The sequence below is a fragment of the Gekko japonicus genome, unplaced genomic scaffold (genome assembly GCF_001447785.1).
Source record: "Gekko japonicus isolate JY-2015 unplaced genomic scaffold, Gekko_japonicus_V1.1 scaffold7, whole genome shotgun sequence".
Classification (NCBI taxonomy): Eukaryota; Metazoa; Chordata; class Lepidosauria; order Squamata; family Gekkonidae; genus Gekko; species Gekko japonicus.
The window spans coordinates 2,505,028-2,519,151 of NW_015159711.1; the positions used below are offsets into that span (position 1 = coordinate 2,505,028).

The window sequence follows — 14,124 nt, forward strand, 5'->3', positions numbered from 1 at the left end:
TACTGCCAAGACAAGTCTTCCCCATCCTATAATTATGCATTTGATTTTTCCTACCTAAATGCAGAACTTTACATTTATCCTTGTTAATTTTATTTGTTTTAGCCCAGTTGTCCAGCCTGTCAAGAACATTCTGTATCCTGACTCTCTCTTCTGCCATATTTGCTACCCTTCCCAATTTAGTATCATCTGCAAATCTAACAAGCATTCCTTCTGTTCTTTCATCCAAATCATTTATAAAGATGTTGAACAAAACAGGTCCCAGGACAGATCCTCGAGGCACTCCACTTGTCACTCCTCTCCAAGAGGATGAGGAACCATTAACAAGCACTCTTTGGGTGTGATCAAGATCTACCTAACAGTAATAGGATCCAAACCACATTTTACCAACTTGTCAACAAGGATATTATGTGGAAACTTATCAAAAGCCTTATTGAAATCAAGATAACCTATGTCTACAGCATTCCCCTGATCCAGCAAGGCAGTGACTTTCTCAAAAAAAGAGATAAGGTTAATCTGACATGACTTGTTCTTGAGAAACCCATGCTGGCTCTTAGTAATCACAGCTGTCCTTTCTAAATGCTCAAGGACTGACTGTTTGTTATTTGGCCATAGCATTTACTAATTGATTTTATTTGCTTCATTTATATCCCACTTTTTCACAACTGGGATCAAAAGTGGCTTACAACATTCTGTATTTTTTGGAATATAAATTGAAGACAGCTATGGAATATAAATTGAAGACAGGCTACCGGGCTGAGTCACAGAAATAGAGAATTTGGACATATCCGCATTGGCATGATTTCATATTTTATAGCTTGTACATAGGACACCAAATTCTTGTTTCCTGTTATCTTTAGGTACCATTTCCAGTTTATACATCATAACTAGAACCAACCTTAACATCAGAGTATTTTACCCTTCCTTGATTCTCCCTGCCCCCACACGTGGTGGTTGCCTCCTCTGTGCTGAGGAGCTTTTCTTTGTTTCCAATATTTGACTTAAAATTTCATTATATGCAGCATGTCCACTAGGGTTGCCAGCTCCAGGTTGGGATACACCTGGAGATTTGGGGGGTGGAGCCTGAGGAGTGCCATAGTTTAGGGAGAAGCTTCGATGGGGTATGGAACTTTCAGGAATTCAAAACACTTCTTCATGTACATTACCTCAGTCAGGAAAGTCTTTGGTTTAATGTCCCCTCTGTTACAACGAGCCTTAGGCAAATGCTTGGCCTCAACCCTCCCATCTGCAATATGGGAATAATTATACTGATCCACTTGACAGCATGGCTGAGCAGATGGCAGGAAGACAGTGCCTGTGAATCTTTCTGAAAGTTTAAAAGAATCATATACATAACAAGTATTCTGATCAATCTTAAAAAAACTTTGTAAAAGTTTACAAAACAACAACAAAACCCTCCAAAAGTCTAGCACAGGCAACTTGAGCCTATTCACACGAACATTTCTAACAAGCATAATTTTGTTAATTCAACAAATTGTAGATAAAAACATTTTTAGGTGTCTTTTAGGTGGAAACATTTTTATTCAGCTGTTTGAACACTGCCAGTTGTAATTTTTTAATAAATCCCTCGATGACTTCTAAAAATTGTACTGCTGTTTTTGTGGTTGTTTTACTTCATTTTAAAGTTGTTATTAATGGTTTTATTATGTCAGCTGCCTTCTAGGCTTTTTCCTGGGAAAGGTGTTCTTTTTTGCCATCAAGCTGGGTTTTTGGCGACCCCTGTAGGGCAAAGGTGTCAAACTCATTTGTTACGAGGGCTGGATCTGACATAAATGTCACTTTGTTGGGCTGGGTCATGTGTGCCATAAATTGTAATGCCAGGTACTGGAGATATAAACTGTATAAAGGACAGCAGCCGGTAAGCTCCAAGTTGGTGTATCTTCACTGCAAGGCCCCGTGGGCTGGGAGGGGGGTTCAGAGGAAAACCCATATAGGCAGACTGGAGAGCCAGAGGTGCAGCACTGGGCAGACACTCCCACTCTGCTTGATTGCTGCAGAAGAGGTTGTTCTGCAGTGCTGAAGCCACAATCCTAGTGGCTCCGCCCACACCCTCTGAGCAATCTTCTGTTACCTCCCTTGCACTAGTTGCTTGCAGGCCACATAAGAGCCCTGAATGGGCTGATTCCGGCCCCTGGGCCTTATGTTTGACATCCCTGCTGTAGGGTTTTCAAGGCAAGAGACTTCGGGAGATAGTTTATATTGCTGCACAGAAACTCTGGATTTCCATGGTGGTCTCCCATCCAAGTATTAACCAGGGTTGACGCAGCTTAGTATCAGAAAAGCAGTCTTCTTCTGTAGCCATTGTGCAGGGCAAGTGAGTTGTCCCAGGCTACTTAGGCCAAGTGGGATTTTTGAAGCTCCTAGGTTTGGATCTATCATTGTGGCTTCTGGAGTAGAGGTTAAAGTGCCGAACTAGGAGCCCCAGGTTTGAATCCCCACTCTGCTATGGAGGCTTGCTGTGACCTCAGGCCAGTCACTTTCTCTCAGCCTAACCTACCTCAGAGGTTGTGGATGCGAGGAAACTGTGGAGGAGGGGAGTACCATGCTATAAACTCGCTTTGGGATCCCCACTGGGGGAAAAGCAGAATATTAATAATGTCCCGCTAAACCAACAGCGTCACTAATCCAGAGCAGAATGGACCCAAAGGCTTCAAATCTCCGTTAAATGCCCGCCAAGCACGAGAGACATCACAGGAAAGCGAGCTTCTGATCATGTGCAAAGTGCCTTTCCTTCTCCGATGGATTAAGCACGTGGGCCTCGCCAGCCTTGGATTAGGGCCTGGGGCTTCCTGGCAGGGCAGAGCTTCCAGCTCCACGCTCTCCGCGGCCCAAGAGAGGCCCTGTCTCTTCCCCTTAGATGGAGGGTTGGTGCTTAAAGGGTTACCTCCGTTCGCACCAGAGGAAAAGAGGGTGGGATTTGGGCAGCCTCGGCGGGGACTCGGTTTTCCCATCTTTCCTTGTTTCTCTTTCCCAGGCTCTACAGCGCCGGAACAGAGCGTGGGAGCGGGGCCGGGGCGCGTCCGGGGTGGGGTAAGGAGAGGGGTTCACCGCGGTGGCGGCGGGGAGGGGGAGGCAGGCAGGCAGGCAGGCAACCCCCCCCCGCCCCCGCCTCCTCCCTGCCTTCCCAATGCAATGCAAGGAGCCGGAAAGCAGCCCGCTCCGGCTGCAGAGGCGACTCCGCCGCCCGCCGCCTCCCGTTTCCCCCCGGCGAGCGAAGGCTGAGCAGCTGTCGGGGCCACTTTAGAAGGAAGGAAGGAAGGAAGGAAGGATCGGCCCGGCCAACTCTCCCCTCCTTTGCGGATGAGCCACGGGCAGCGGCAGCTCCAGCAGCGGCACCTCTGGGATCCTGGAGCCGGCTGGACCACGCCAAGAGCAGCCCGCGTGGAGCAAGCGATGTCAGAAGGCGCCCGAGGGGAGGGGCGGAAGGATCCCTCTGCTCGGTCCTCTTGAGGGCATCTACTCTTCCCTTCCGGGACCCCTGCCTGTGCAGAAACCCTCCCTCCCTCCGCCCGCCCTGCTGGGAATCTGGCTCTACTGGGCTGCTCCATCTGGCCTGCGTTTCCCCCTCTTTCCTCCTAGGGATCAGAAGAGGTAAAGTAGCTTCTCAGCTCCAACATTGACCATTGGGAGGGATTGTCTTGTTCTCCAAATCAAGCTAATCTGGGGTGTAGGAAGTGCCCTGGGCAGCCGCCGCTGAGCGTGTGAACCACCACACGTGTGCATGTGTTTGGGTCTCTACGCACATGTTTGGTTTCATTTAAAAAACAGTAATTTGCCACAAGGCCTCCGCTTTGCACCTCCTTGTCCTCCTCCCTCCTCCCTTTTGGCATTGCTCTGGGGAGGAGACTTTCTGCCTGTCTCTTGTGTATGCCACATACAGACACACGCTCGCCTGCCTGCCTGCCAGCAAGAAACCCAGCTGGTCTTTCAGGTGACAGAAATAACCACCCACGCTAGAGAGAGAGGGACAGAAAGAACCGCCTTTCATCCCAAGTCCAAGGAGCCGGGGGAAAAGATGCGGATGTTCTGCGAAGACTGGGGGAGATGGATTAGAAGAGAAGGGTGAAGAAGCAAAGCTTAGTGTGGATTTACTGCTGAGAAAGGAACGGTTCCCTTTAGAAAGGATGTGGCTTTAGTCTGGACTGACTTGCTGTCGAGGATTCCTCCCCCCCCCTTCCTATCTCCCGAGTGCCATACCTTCCTCTGACCCTCAAACTGAAAGTGGACAGCCACAAAAAAGATGCTAGAAGACTCAGAGTGGATCCTGCTCCCACCTCCGTTGCTCCTTCTCTCTGTGGGAAAAGCTGACTCGGCTGGCTTTCATTTCACCGAGGCCTGATCCAAAGATTCCGCCCAACTCACTTCTAGGCACACCACTGAGATGGTAAGAGGGGTGGCCTGGCCCTCAGTGGAAAAGGGATTGGGCAGTGGGCTACCTGAACGAACGGGGAAAATGAGGGAGGCAGCTGGGAAGGCACATGTTGGGAGAGGGGACCTAACTGGCAGACCATTCGTTCTGCTTGCTTTTTTGACTGTATTTGGGTGCTGAAAATCTCCCCCATTCTTGATGACAGCTGGAGAAGAGCTGAAAATTAGTGGGGACGGATGAATCCCATGTCTGCCCAAGAGCAGAGTATTCTTGTGCTCAGTGATTTAAAGGCACGCACACAGAGAAAGGGAGTAACTGCCTCAACTCATCCAGACTTTGACTTCCTCATTTTTCAGTAGCGTTTCTCTAGTGCCAGACCAAATATATTTTCTTTAAAGATAACGGTCCTTTATAATTTTTAGCACTAGACATTTGAGTGAAGTGTGAACAGGGTGGCAGAAGAAATAGTAGGGGTTCTGCCCAGTGGTTTGTGATTTCAGCATTTGCTGAACTAGGCCAGAGGTGGGGTATCTGGAGGCCTCGTATTCTATGCTACCAAAATGTTCCTCTCTCCATTAGGGATCTGTGTGAGCCTGACTGAGGAGGACGTCACATATGCCAGTGTTTCAGGAAGGAACTGGAGAAAAAACCGAACTCCTGATGCCTCCATGCCTTGATCTGCCTGTGGCCTTGTGTTAATGGGACCTGAGCCTTCACTGAGGTGACTCTTGGCCGTAGGCAGATCCTCTTCACAAATTCTCAGAGGATCGGTTGGTGAAAAGAAGCAGGATGCCTCGGAATAGGGCCTTCTCTGAGCCTGAACACTCAGCAGAGTATTCTGCAGACTACTCGGTCAGCTTGCCCTCTGACCCTGAACATGGGGTAGGCCGAACCCATGAAGTGACGGTGAGGAGCTCTGGCTCATGCCTCTGTCTCCCACGCTTTATGCGCCTCATGTTTGCCCCCGAGTCTCTGGAAAACCTCTACCAGACCTACTTCCGGCGGCAGCGCCATGAGACTTTGCTGGTCTTGGTGGTCTTTGCTGCTCTTTTTGACTGCTATGTCATCATCATGTGCACTGTGTTGTACACCTCAGACAAGCTGCCACCTACCCTGGCGGCCTCAGTGGGCCTGGCTCTCCAGATCCTCCTGTTTGTCCTATGCAAGTATGAACTGCTGCCTGATCGAGTCACCCGGAAGTTCATGCCCTATATCCTGTGGATACTCATAGTGGCTCAGATATTCTGTTACCTGGGCCTGAGCTTTGCTCGCTTCCATGAGGCCAGCGACACGGTTGGCTGGCAGGCCTTCTTTGTCTTCTCCTTTTTCATCACCCTCCCCTTGCGCCTCACGCCCATTGTCCTTATCTCGGCCATCTCCTGTGGCATCCACACCCTGGTGCTGGGGGTCACCATTGCACAGCAGCAGCAGGACTCCATCAATGGAAGGGACTTGCTGTGGCAGGTAAGGATGAGGACTCTTGTTGACTTTGGCAAAAATGGCCTTATGATGTAATAGAGGTGAAGATGGACCTTGGATGCTGGCTTAAGCAACTTGTATTATCAGAGAAAGCAAACTGGCTTTGGAGACAAAAAGGCACACAGGACTAGGGGTATTATACAGTAGAAAAGAGCAACAGTCCAGTAGCACAAAGAATAATAAAATTTGTGGCAGGGTATGAGGTTCTGTGAGTCACTGCTCACTTCTTCAGATACGATCTCTGCTCACCTCACTTCTTCAGGGTATGATTGTTAGTCTGATCATCCATCTCCCTCTCCCTGCTCATAGAATACAGAGACATCTTTATGGGTAAAGATGGACATGTTAAGACTCTGGCAAAAATTCAGGGTTGTTAGTCTTGCGCACACTGTATTCGCAGGAACTTCAGCTCTCATTTAGAAGAAAAGGTTTCTAGTCCTCCTGATTTTGCATGAGGTTCTGTGGCAAAGGGCTCAGTGCTGCTCATGTCTGTTTCTTATGGCTCCCTGTAAAGTTTCTTTACTGGAGGAAGGCTTTGCACACGAACACATGAAACTGCCTTATGCTGACTCAGACTGCTGGTCTAGCAAAGATCGGTATTACCTCTACTCTAAACTGCTACCAGTTCTCCAGGGTCTCAGGCAAAAGTCTTTCATTTCAACCACTGCCTGATCCTTTTAACTGGAGATGCTGGAGACTGAACTTGTAACCTTTTGCATGCAAAGCAGATGCTGTACCACTTAGGTGTGGTCTCTCCTTCAGGTGTTCTGGACACGGAATGGTGGACTGAAACAACCTCAAACCATATGTCCTCTTCTTTATCCCATGAGAGTGTATGCAATTCAAGGAGGACATCCTCATTCAGGGATTGGCTGGGTTTTCCCCTTCAGTAATAATTCTCCTAGGTAGAGTGTACAGTATTGGTTCACTTGCATGAGGGGGAGTTTTCCTGCCTGGGCTTGCTGATTTTTGTACAGCTTGTGCTGGATAACAGCTTGCATCTGTAGAGTGTACCTGGTTATGTCCTGTAATGTTTGGCTTCACTACCAAAGCCATGTAAGGAGGCAGGTTCCTTAAGTGGGAAGGTTTCAGGGTTTGCTGAAAGAGTGGTAGGATTTTTAGGGGTGCCTGTGGAAAAGTTTGTGGAATCACCAAGGTGTTCTCCCCCCTGGAGCCCTTGCAATGTTGTAGAAGATGGTGGGGCAGAACCATGTTCTTGTAGACAGACTGAAGGAGGAGAGGTCTGTCAGTGGCTACTAGCCATGCTAACTAAAGGGAGCCTCCATGTTCAGAGGCAGCAAAGCTTTGAATACAGAGCCAGGAGGCAACATCAGAGGAAGGCCTCGGCCTCTGTGCCCTGTTGCTGGACCTCGGGAGGAACTGGTTGGCCACTGTGTGAGACAGGATGCTGGACTAGATGGACCACTGGTTTTCTTAACAGGCATTAACATTTATGACTACAGTATCATTTGCAACATTGCATGGTATTCCAAAGGGCCCCTCTTGGATAGTATGATCCAGCCATTTGGGATGGCCAGATGTTTGCTGGCAGCCCTCTGACGTACCAGGATTAATTTTCATATTCTTTCTGCACCAACATACTTTGGTCTCTTGGGTGGTTGGGTTTTTTTTAAATGTCGAATGGGTTGAATCCTTTGGCTCTATTCTGCTAATGATGGAAACTTCCTCCAGCATAAAGAGCCTTCCCTTGGTGGATCACAGATCTCTTTTGCTGACACAAAAATCCACCATTAATGGAACAGAATAATCAAATCCAACCCAAAGTGTGTGCAGGGGGAAAAATGAATTTGAGTTTAATCATATCAGAAAATGTTAAGAAGAAGAGAAGAGGAGATTGGATTTATACCCCGCCCTTCACTACCCAAGGGAGTCTCAGAGCAGCTTACAAACTCCTTTCCCTCCCCCTCCCCACAACAGACACCCTGTGAGGTAAGTGGGGCTGAGAGAGCTCTGGCAGAAACTGCTCTTTTTCAAGAACAGCTGTTATCAGAGCTATGGCTTGCCCAAGGTCATCCAGCCAGGTGCAAGTGGAGGAGTGGGGAATCAAACCCGGTTCTCCCAGATTATAGTCCGCGCACTTAACCACTACACCAAGCTGACTAATTTTTTAATGAAATTTAACTAAATTTCATCCTTGCCCAAAGAAAAATGTGTTTAAAACTAAAAGGGAAAAGTGGATATATGTTCAGAGAATAAGCAAAGAATTGTAAGAAGTTGCAGAGAGATAAACTGAATATCATGTTAAGAAGTGAAGCGGAGCAGCACTAGCACATGAGATGCGTATAATTCTGGGGAAATAAATTTTCACAGGGAGTGAAGGAGTGGCTGGGAGCAGAATTTTAAGTGGTATGTGCTCTGCAGTCACACACACTAAATAATCCACTTTCAATGCACTTTCCAACTGGATTTTGCCAGTTGACACAGTTGGAAAGTGGATTGAAACTGGATTATTTAGTGTGTGTGACCGCCTTTTTGATATGTTGACTGATAAGTCTAAATTTACTTGGTACATTAACCCATCCAAGGCTGGGAATTTTTTTGGTGCCCAAGGAAACTATTATCTTGATATCCATCTAGTTCAGCAGTCCATTTTCTACAGTGGCTAACTAGACAGTTTTGAGAAACCAACAAACATTGCACGAACGGTGCAGCTGCTGCACTATAAACCTAAGCAAATGGCATTCTGACATACATAGCCTTTGCATATGGAAGTTAACATCCCAGCCTTGGATCATCCTCTTCTTCTCCAATACTTCTCTAATCCCCACTAAGATTCTAAGAAACCCAGTCTAGTAACCACCAGGGCATGTTTTACTTGGTCAACATGTATATGCAGTGAAGAAAAAACACCTAATTAATGCATGACGTGGAAGATAATGTTTCCAGGGTCAGGTCTTGGTTTCCAAAATACAAAAGAGCAATGGAAAAGGCAGGGGCAGCCACTGGGAGGGCTGGCCTGAGATCTACTTTCAGAGGCTTCCTTTTAGGTCCCAGGCCCAGCCCATAGGTTGGGAAACACAACCCTAAGAGATGTTGGTCCTTCTTTTTCTCACAGTAGCTTGTTGTTTCCCATAGTCCTTCTTTGCTAATAGGTAACCCTGATTGACCAAGTCTGAAGATGATTTTTGTTTTAAAGGCTTAGACCTGGTCTGTTGCAGGAAGTGGGCTTGAGTTTATGGAAGTTTAAGCCTCTAGCATAGGAGAAGTCTCTTTCAGTCCCTCTTGGATTCCACTGGGGGACGTTAAGTATGTACTTACCAGTGTGATCCTAAATTGAATTACACTGGGCTATGTCGATTGATGCCAATGAGTTTAGAAGGGTGTAACTCCATCTGGGATTGCCCAGACAATCTCTCCTGTTGAAATCAGTGGATCTTAAAAGAAAATGACCTCGGCCAGACTGAGTTTTAATGTACTGTGTGTATAAATGTGCTTAAATGTGCTTAAACCAGTGAGGATTGTGAGGCACTCCAAAGGGATCTGTCAAAGATGGGCAAGTGGGCGTCAACATGGCAAATGGGGTTCATTATGGCCAAGTGCAAGGTGATGCGATGCACATTGGAGCCCAAAATCCTAACTATAAATACACGTTGATGGGGTCTGAACTGGCAGAGTCTGATCAAGAGAGAGATCTTGGAGTTGTAGTAGATAACTCACTGAAAATGTTGAGACAGTGTGTGACTGCAATAAAGAAGGCCAATGCTATGCTGGGGATTATTAGGAAGGGTATTGAAAACAGATCAGCCAATATCATAATGCCCCTATATAAATCAATGGTGCGACCTCATTTGGAATACTGTGTGCAATTCTGGTCACCACACCTTAAAAAGGATATTATAGCTTTGGAAAAAGTGCAGAAAAGGGCAACTCGAATGATAAAAGGGTTGGAACACTTTCCCTATGAGGAAAAGTTAAGGCGCTTAGGGCTCTTTAGCTTGGAGAAACGACGACTGAGGGGTTTACAAGATTATGCATGGGAAAGAACAGATAGAGAAAGAGGTACTTTTCTCCCTTTCTCACAATACAAGAACTCGTGGGCACTCCATGAAATTGCTGAGCGGTCGGGTTAGAACGGTTAAAAGGAAGTCCTTCTTCACCCAAAGAGTGATTAACACATGGAATTCACTGCCACAGGAAGTGGTGGCGGCTACAAGCATGGACGGCTTCGAAAGGGAATTAGATAAGCATATGGAGCAGAGGTCCATCAGTGGCTATTAGCCACAAGGTATAGATAGGGGCTCTGGGGCAAGTGATGCTCTGTCTTCTTGGTGCTTGGGGGGGGGTCAACAGTGGGAGGGCTTCTAATGTCCTGGCCCCACTGGTGGACCTCCTGATGGCACTGGTATTTCTGGCCACTGTGTGATACAGAGTGTTGGACTGGATGGGCCTTTGGCCTGATCCAACATTGGCATCTCTTATGTTCTTATGTTCTTATGTTCTTAATTTGTACAGATTCTCTGGCCACAGAGGAGTCAAAATAATATTGAAAAGAATGATCCTCAGAGTCAGAGCAGTCCACAGAACAGATAAAAGAGATAAAAGCTCTTACTTAAAAGTCTGGGTAAAGAAGAAAGTGAGGTGCCAGATGAGTGTCAAGGGGGAGGACATTCCAAAGGCAATGTAGCTGATTATATCTTTAGTGGCAAGTCAGAAGCCCCCCTGTGCAAGAGCCCCACCTAGGCCACCCACTTTCTAAAAACACTTGGTGGCCACCAAGAAGGATGTTGGTGAGTGGCATGGTGCCCATTGATACCACATTGGGGACCCCTTGTGTAGGAGATAGTGTGTCAGGGCAGGATGCAGGAGACTCGGGTTCAAATCTCTGCTCTGTCATGGAAGCTCACTGGGTGACCCTGGGCCAGTCACTCCTTAACCTGACCCTACCCCACAGGGTTGTTGTGAGGATAAAATGGAGGAATGCTGAATGATGTTGTAATCTGTTTTGGCTCCTATTTTGTGGTTGCCCCCACCACCCTGTGTCAGAATTCCAAAGATGCCCACAGGCTCGAAAAGGCTGGAGACCTCTACCCTACACCATACTGGTTTAATGTTGCAAATGTAAAAGCGTCTCAATTGATAAGCAACAAATTATTTAAAATATAACACCAGACAATGTTTACACTGAGTAGTAAAGCAGGGGTCCCCAACCTTCCTGAGCCTGTGGGCACCTTTGGAATTCTGATGCAGGGTGGTGGGCGGAACCACAAAACTGCCGCTGCACAGGGTTGCCAGATACCCCCGCCATTGGGGGGTGTTTGGGGGTGGGCGGGATGTTGCAATGATGTCACCCAGAAGTGATGTCATCACATTGGCGATGTTGCGCACAATGCTCTGGTTTTTGGGTAAAACTGGGGTTTTTTTGCTTCAAAACCATAGAATTTGCCCTAAAACCAGAGCATCACCATGCAATGTCCCTGGCACGATGATGTCAACAGGAAGTGACGTCCTTGCTTCAGGGATGTCGTGGCCTGTGGTGGATCAAAGTCCCCAGGTGGAACCCCTGTTGGGACCTGGGGGCTGGTAAACCTACTGCTGCAGGAGATGGAACCAATCACATATGCCAAATCTGCATTTGCATTTTTTAATCAGTTTTGTGCTGCTGTGATGCCGTCTTTCTCTATGCTTGTTTGAATGTTGTTTGGAGAAGATTCTTTTAAAGCAGTGCAGAGGTGCAATGACAATGGAGCTGCCACAAAAGGGCACTAAACATATGTGGACGTGCAAAAGTATGCTGTTGAGGTGTGAAAACATCAAATGTAGACAGCTTTTTTAAAGATGGTGTCAGAAGGCTGGGACACCGGTGGGAAAGACAAATGCAGATTTGACCATTATGTCAGGAGGTGAGGTTATGCATAAAAAGTGTGCATGCACATGAAAGCTCATACCTTAAATAAACCTTTGTTGGTCTTAAAGGTGCCATTGGACTCTAAATTTGTTCTGATAAGTAACATTTTAACATTTCAGGCAGAAGCTTTGCTTAACAAGATGCCTTTTAAAATGAACATATAGTTTTAAAAAAACATTTTCTTGCATACACACAGCTTACCTTCAATCCTGGCCCCACTGGTGGACCTCCTGAAGGCACCTGGTATGTTTGGCCACTGTGTGACATAGTGTTGGACTGGATGGGCTTTGGCCTGATCCAACATTGGCGTCTCTTATGTTCTTACGCAGTGAAGATTCTGGTGTGGTGGCAGCTGTTGCCAAATAAATGCTTTTTCTTTTAAATCTGCTTAGCCAATCAGAAATCCTGCTGGACAGAAGCCTCACCTGGTCCCTCCCACTTTCTAAGAACACTTAGTGGGTGCCAGGAAAGGTGCCAGTGTGCCCACGGGCACCACATTGGGGACCTCTGCAGTAAAGTGTTTGAAAGCACTTTGGACAATGAGCATTTTGAATAAGGGATGGAGCAGACATATGGACATTGCTGAGCCAGGGCGCTGCCAAGTCTTGTAAACAGGCCGGTTTTTCTTTTGTTCTGTGCTTTTGCCTTCCATCTCCATTTTTCTTTATATGCTATATATGCTTTCACAAAAGTAAGTTCCACAGATCCCAACAGGGCTTCCTTCCAGTATGCATAAGCAACGTCTTTGCCTCAACACCAGCCTGTGGGCAATTTTTCAATTACATACATAGGTTAGCACAGGCCGATGACCTTTATTTTTTTTTGTCTGTTCCTCTGCTGCTGCATATACAAAATCTCACCCTTGTGCTCCAGAGGAACAACAATCACTACTCAGCTTTAATCTATGCTTTTACCCCTTGGCTTCTACATAAAAGGGAATACCCACATTTTAAGTACCGTGACAGGCGTTTTAAGGCAGCATATCAAATCCATTTGTTAAATGATCTTGTTGTATATGTTCCCTGCCCAGAGACTGAAGCCTATATCTCTGCAATTAAAAAGGTTTAGGTATGTACTTACAAAAAAAATAATGAACGTTGGGAATTAGGAGTAGATCATGGTAATAAGACAAATTGTAATGTTATAGCACTCTATCAGTTGCCAATTTGAAGCCTTTCCCCAAGCTTTCTGGTGGTGCAGAGAGAATTAGGAAATAGGCAGCTGTGCGGTGAGGTTGCCATCTCTAGATCGAGACATTCCTGGAGATTTGGGGGTGGAGCCTGGGGAGGGCAGGGTTTGGAGAAGGGGGGGACCTCAGCAGGATGTAATACTATAGAGTCCACTTTCCAAAGGAGCCCTTTTCTTCAGGGAAACTGATCTCTTTAGTCTGGAGATCAGATGTAAATGGCAACCCTACATGAGGACAGAACCAAGCAAAGTGTGTGTGGGGGGATTGCCATGTGGATGCTCCACTGTCACAGTGAATGCCTTTGCATTTGAAATGAGAGCTGTGCAGATAATTGTAGCCATATAGAAGCAGTCAAGGGCAGCTGATGAGTTGGAATTCAGCTGCAAAGGGGTCTTCCCAGGGCAGTCTTTTGTAAGCAGTAAATAGTAGTTATTTCAGGCATTATGATGTCATAAAAGGAGTGCTGCTGGATTGAACCCGGGTGGGTCCTTCTAGTCACATGGACACACATGAAGCTGCCTCATACAGAGTGAGACTCTTGGTCCATCCAGTTCAGTATTCTCTACTCAAACTGGCAGCAAGCTCTCCAGGTTCGCAGCTCTTTCACATCACTTGCTACCTGATACTGTTAAAACTGCCAGGGATTGATCTTGGGTCCTCCTGCATGCCGAGCAGATACTCTACCACTGAGCCATGTTCCTTCCCCATAGTCATAGTTAAAACACTACAATTTAAAACCAATAGAATAGAACCCAAGGTAGCCACGTACAGTCTATACCCTGTTACAAGTCCTGGCCTTAAAATGGCCTTGCAGTACCTGCTGACGATTTCTAATGACTGTACTCCCTCAATACCCCAGGGAACCCAGTTCCACAGAGTAAGATCTTTCCACTATTGGTCTTTGGGAAGCCCATAAGCAAAGTTTTGGCTACTGTTACTCAAGATATTCTGAATCCACATTCCACTTTTAACCAACTCATAAAGCTGTTTACAAGAGTTAAGCTTGTTGCAAGAGTTAAACTGGTGACTCGTTGGATGTGCTGGTAGAACACTGGCATAGCCATCTTTCTGAAGCCATCGACAAGATCGTTCCCCAACGCCCTCTGCAGCCCCTTACCAAGCTAATGCCTTTGTATACCTTGGAGCGCCGGAGGATGAAGTGGGAGATTAGATGGTTAGAGCAAGCTTGGTGACGGACTTGTG

At 46.8% G+C, this 14,124-nt stretch overlaps 1 protein-coding gene across 1 annotated transcript in view; it reads left to right on the plus strand.

The window, feature by feature from the left end:
• Positions 1-5,161: 5,161 nt before the first annotated feature.
• Positions 5,162-14,124, plus strand: part of ADCY3 (adenylate cyclase 3) — a 116,550-nt gene continuing 107,587 nt past the window's right edge. The window contains exon 1 of the mRNA XM_015428510.1: positions 5,162-5,851. Coding sequence (XP_015283996.1) covers positions 5,177-5,851 — 675 coding nt within the window. The 5' untranslated portion in view covers positions 5,162-5,176. The remainder of the gene's footprint in view (positions 5,852-14,124) is intronic.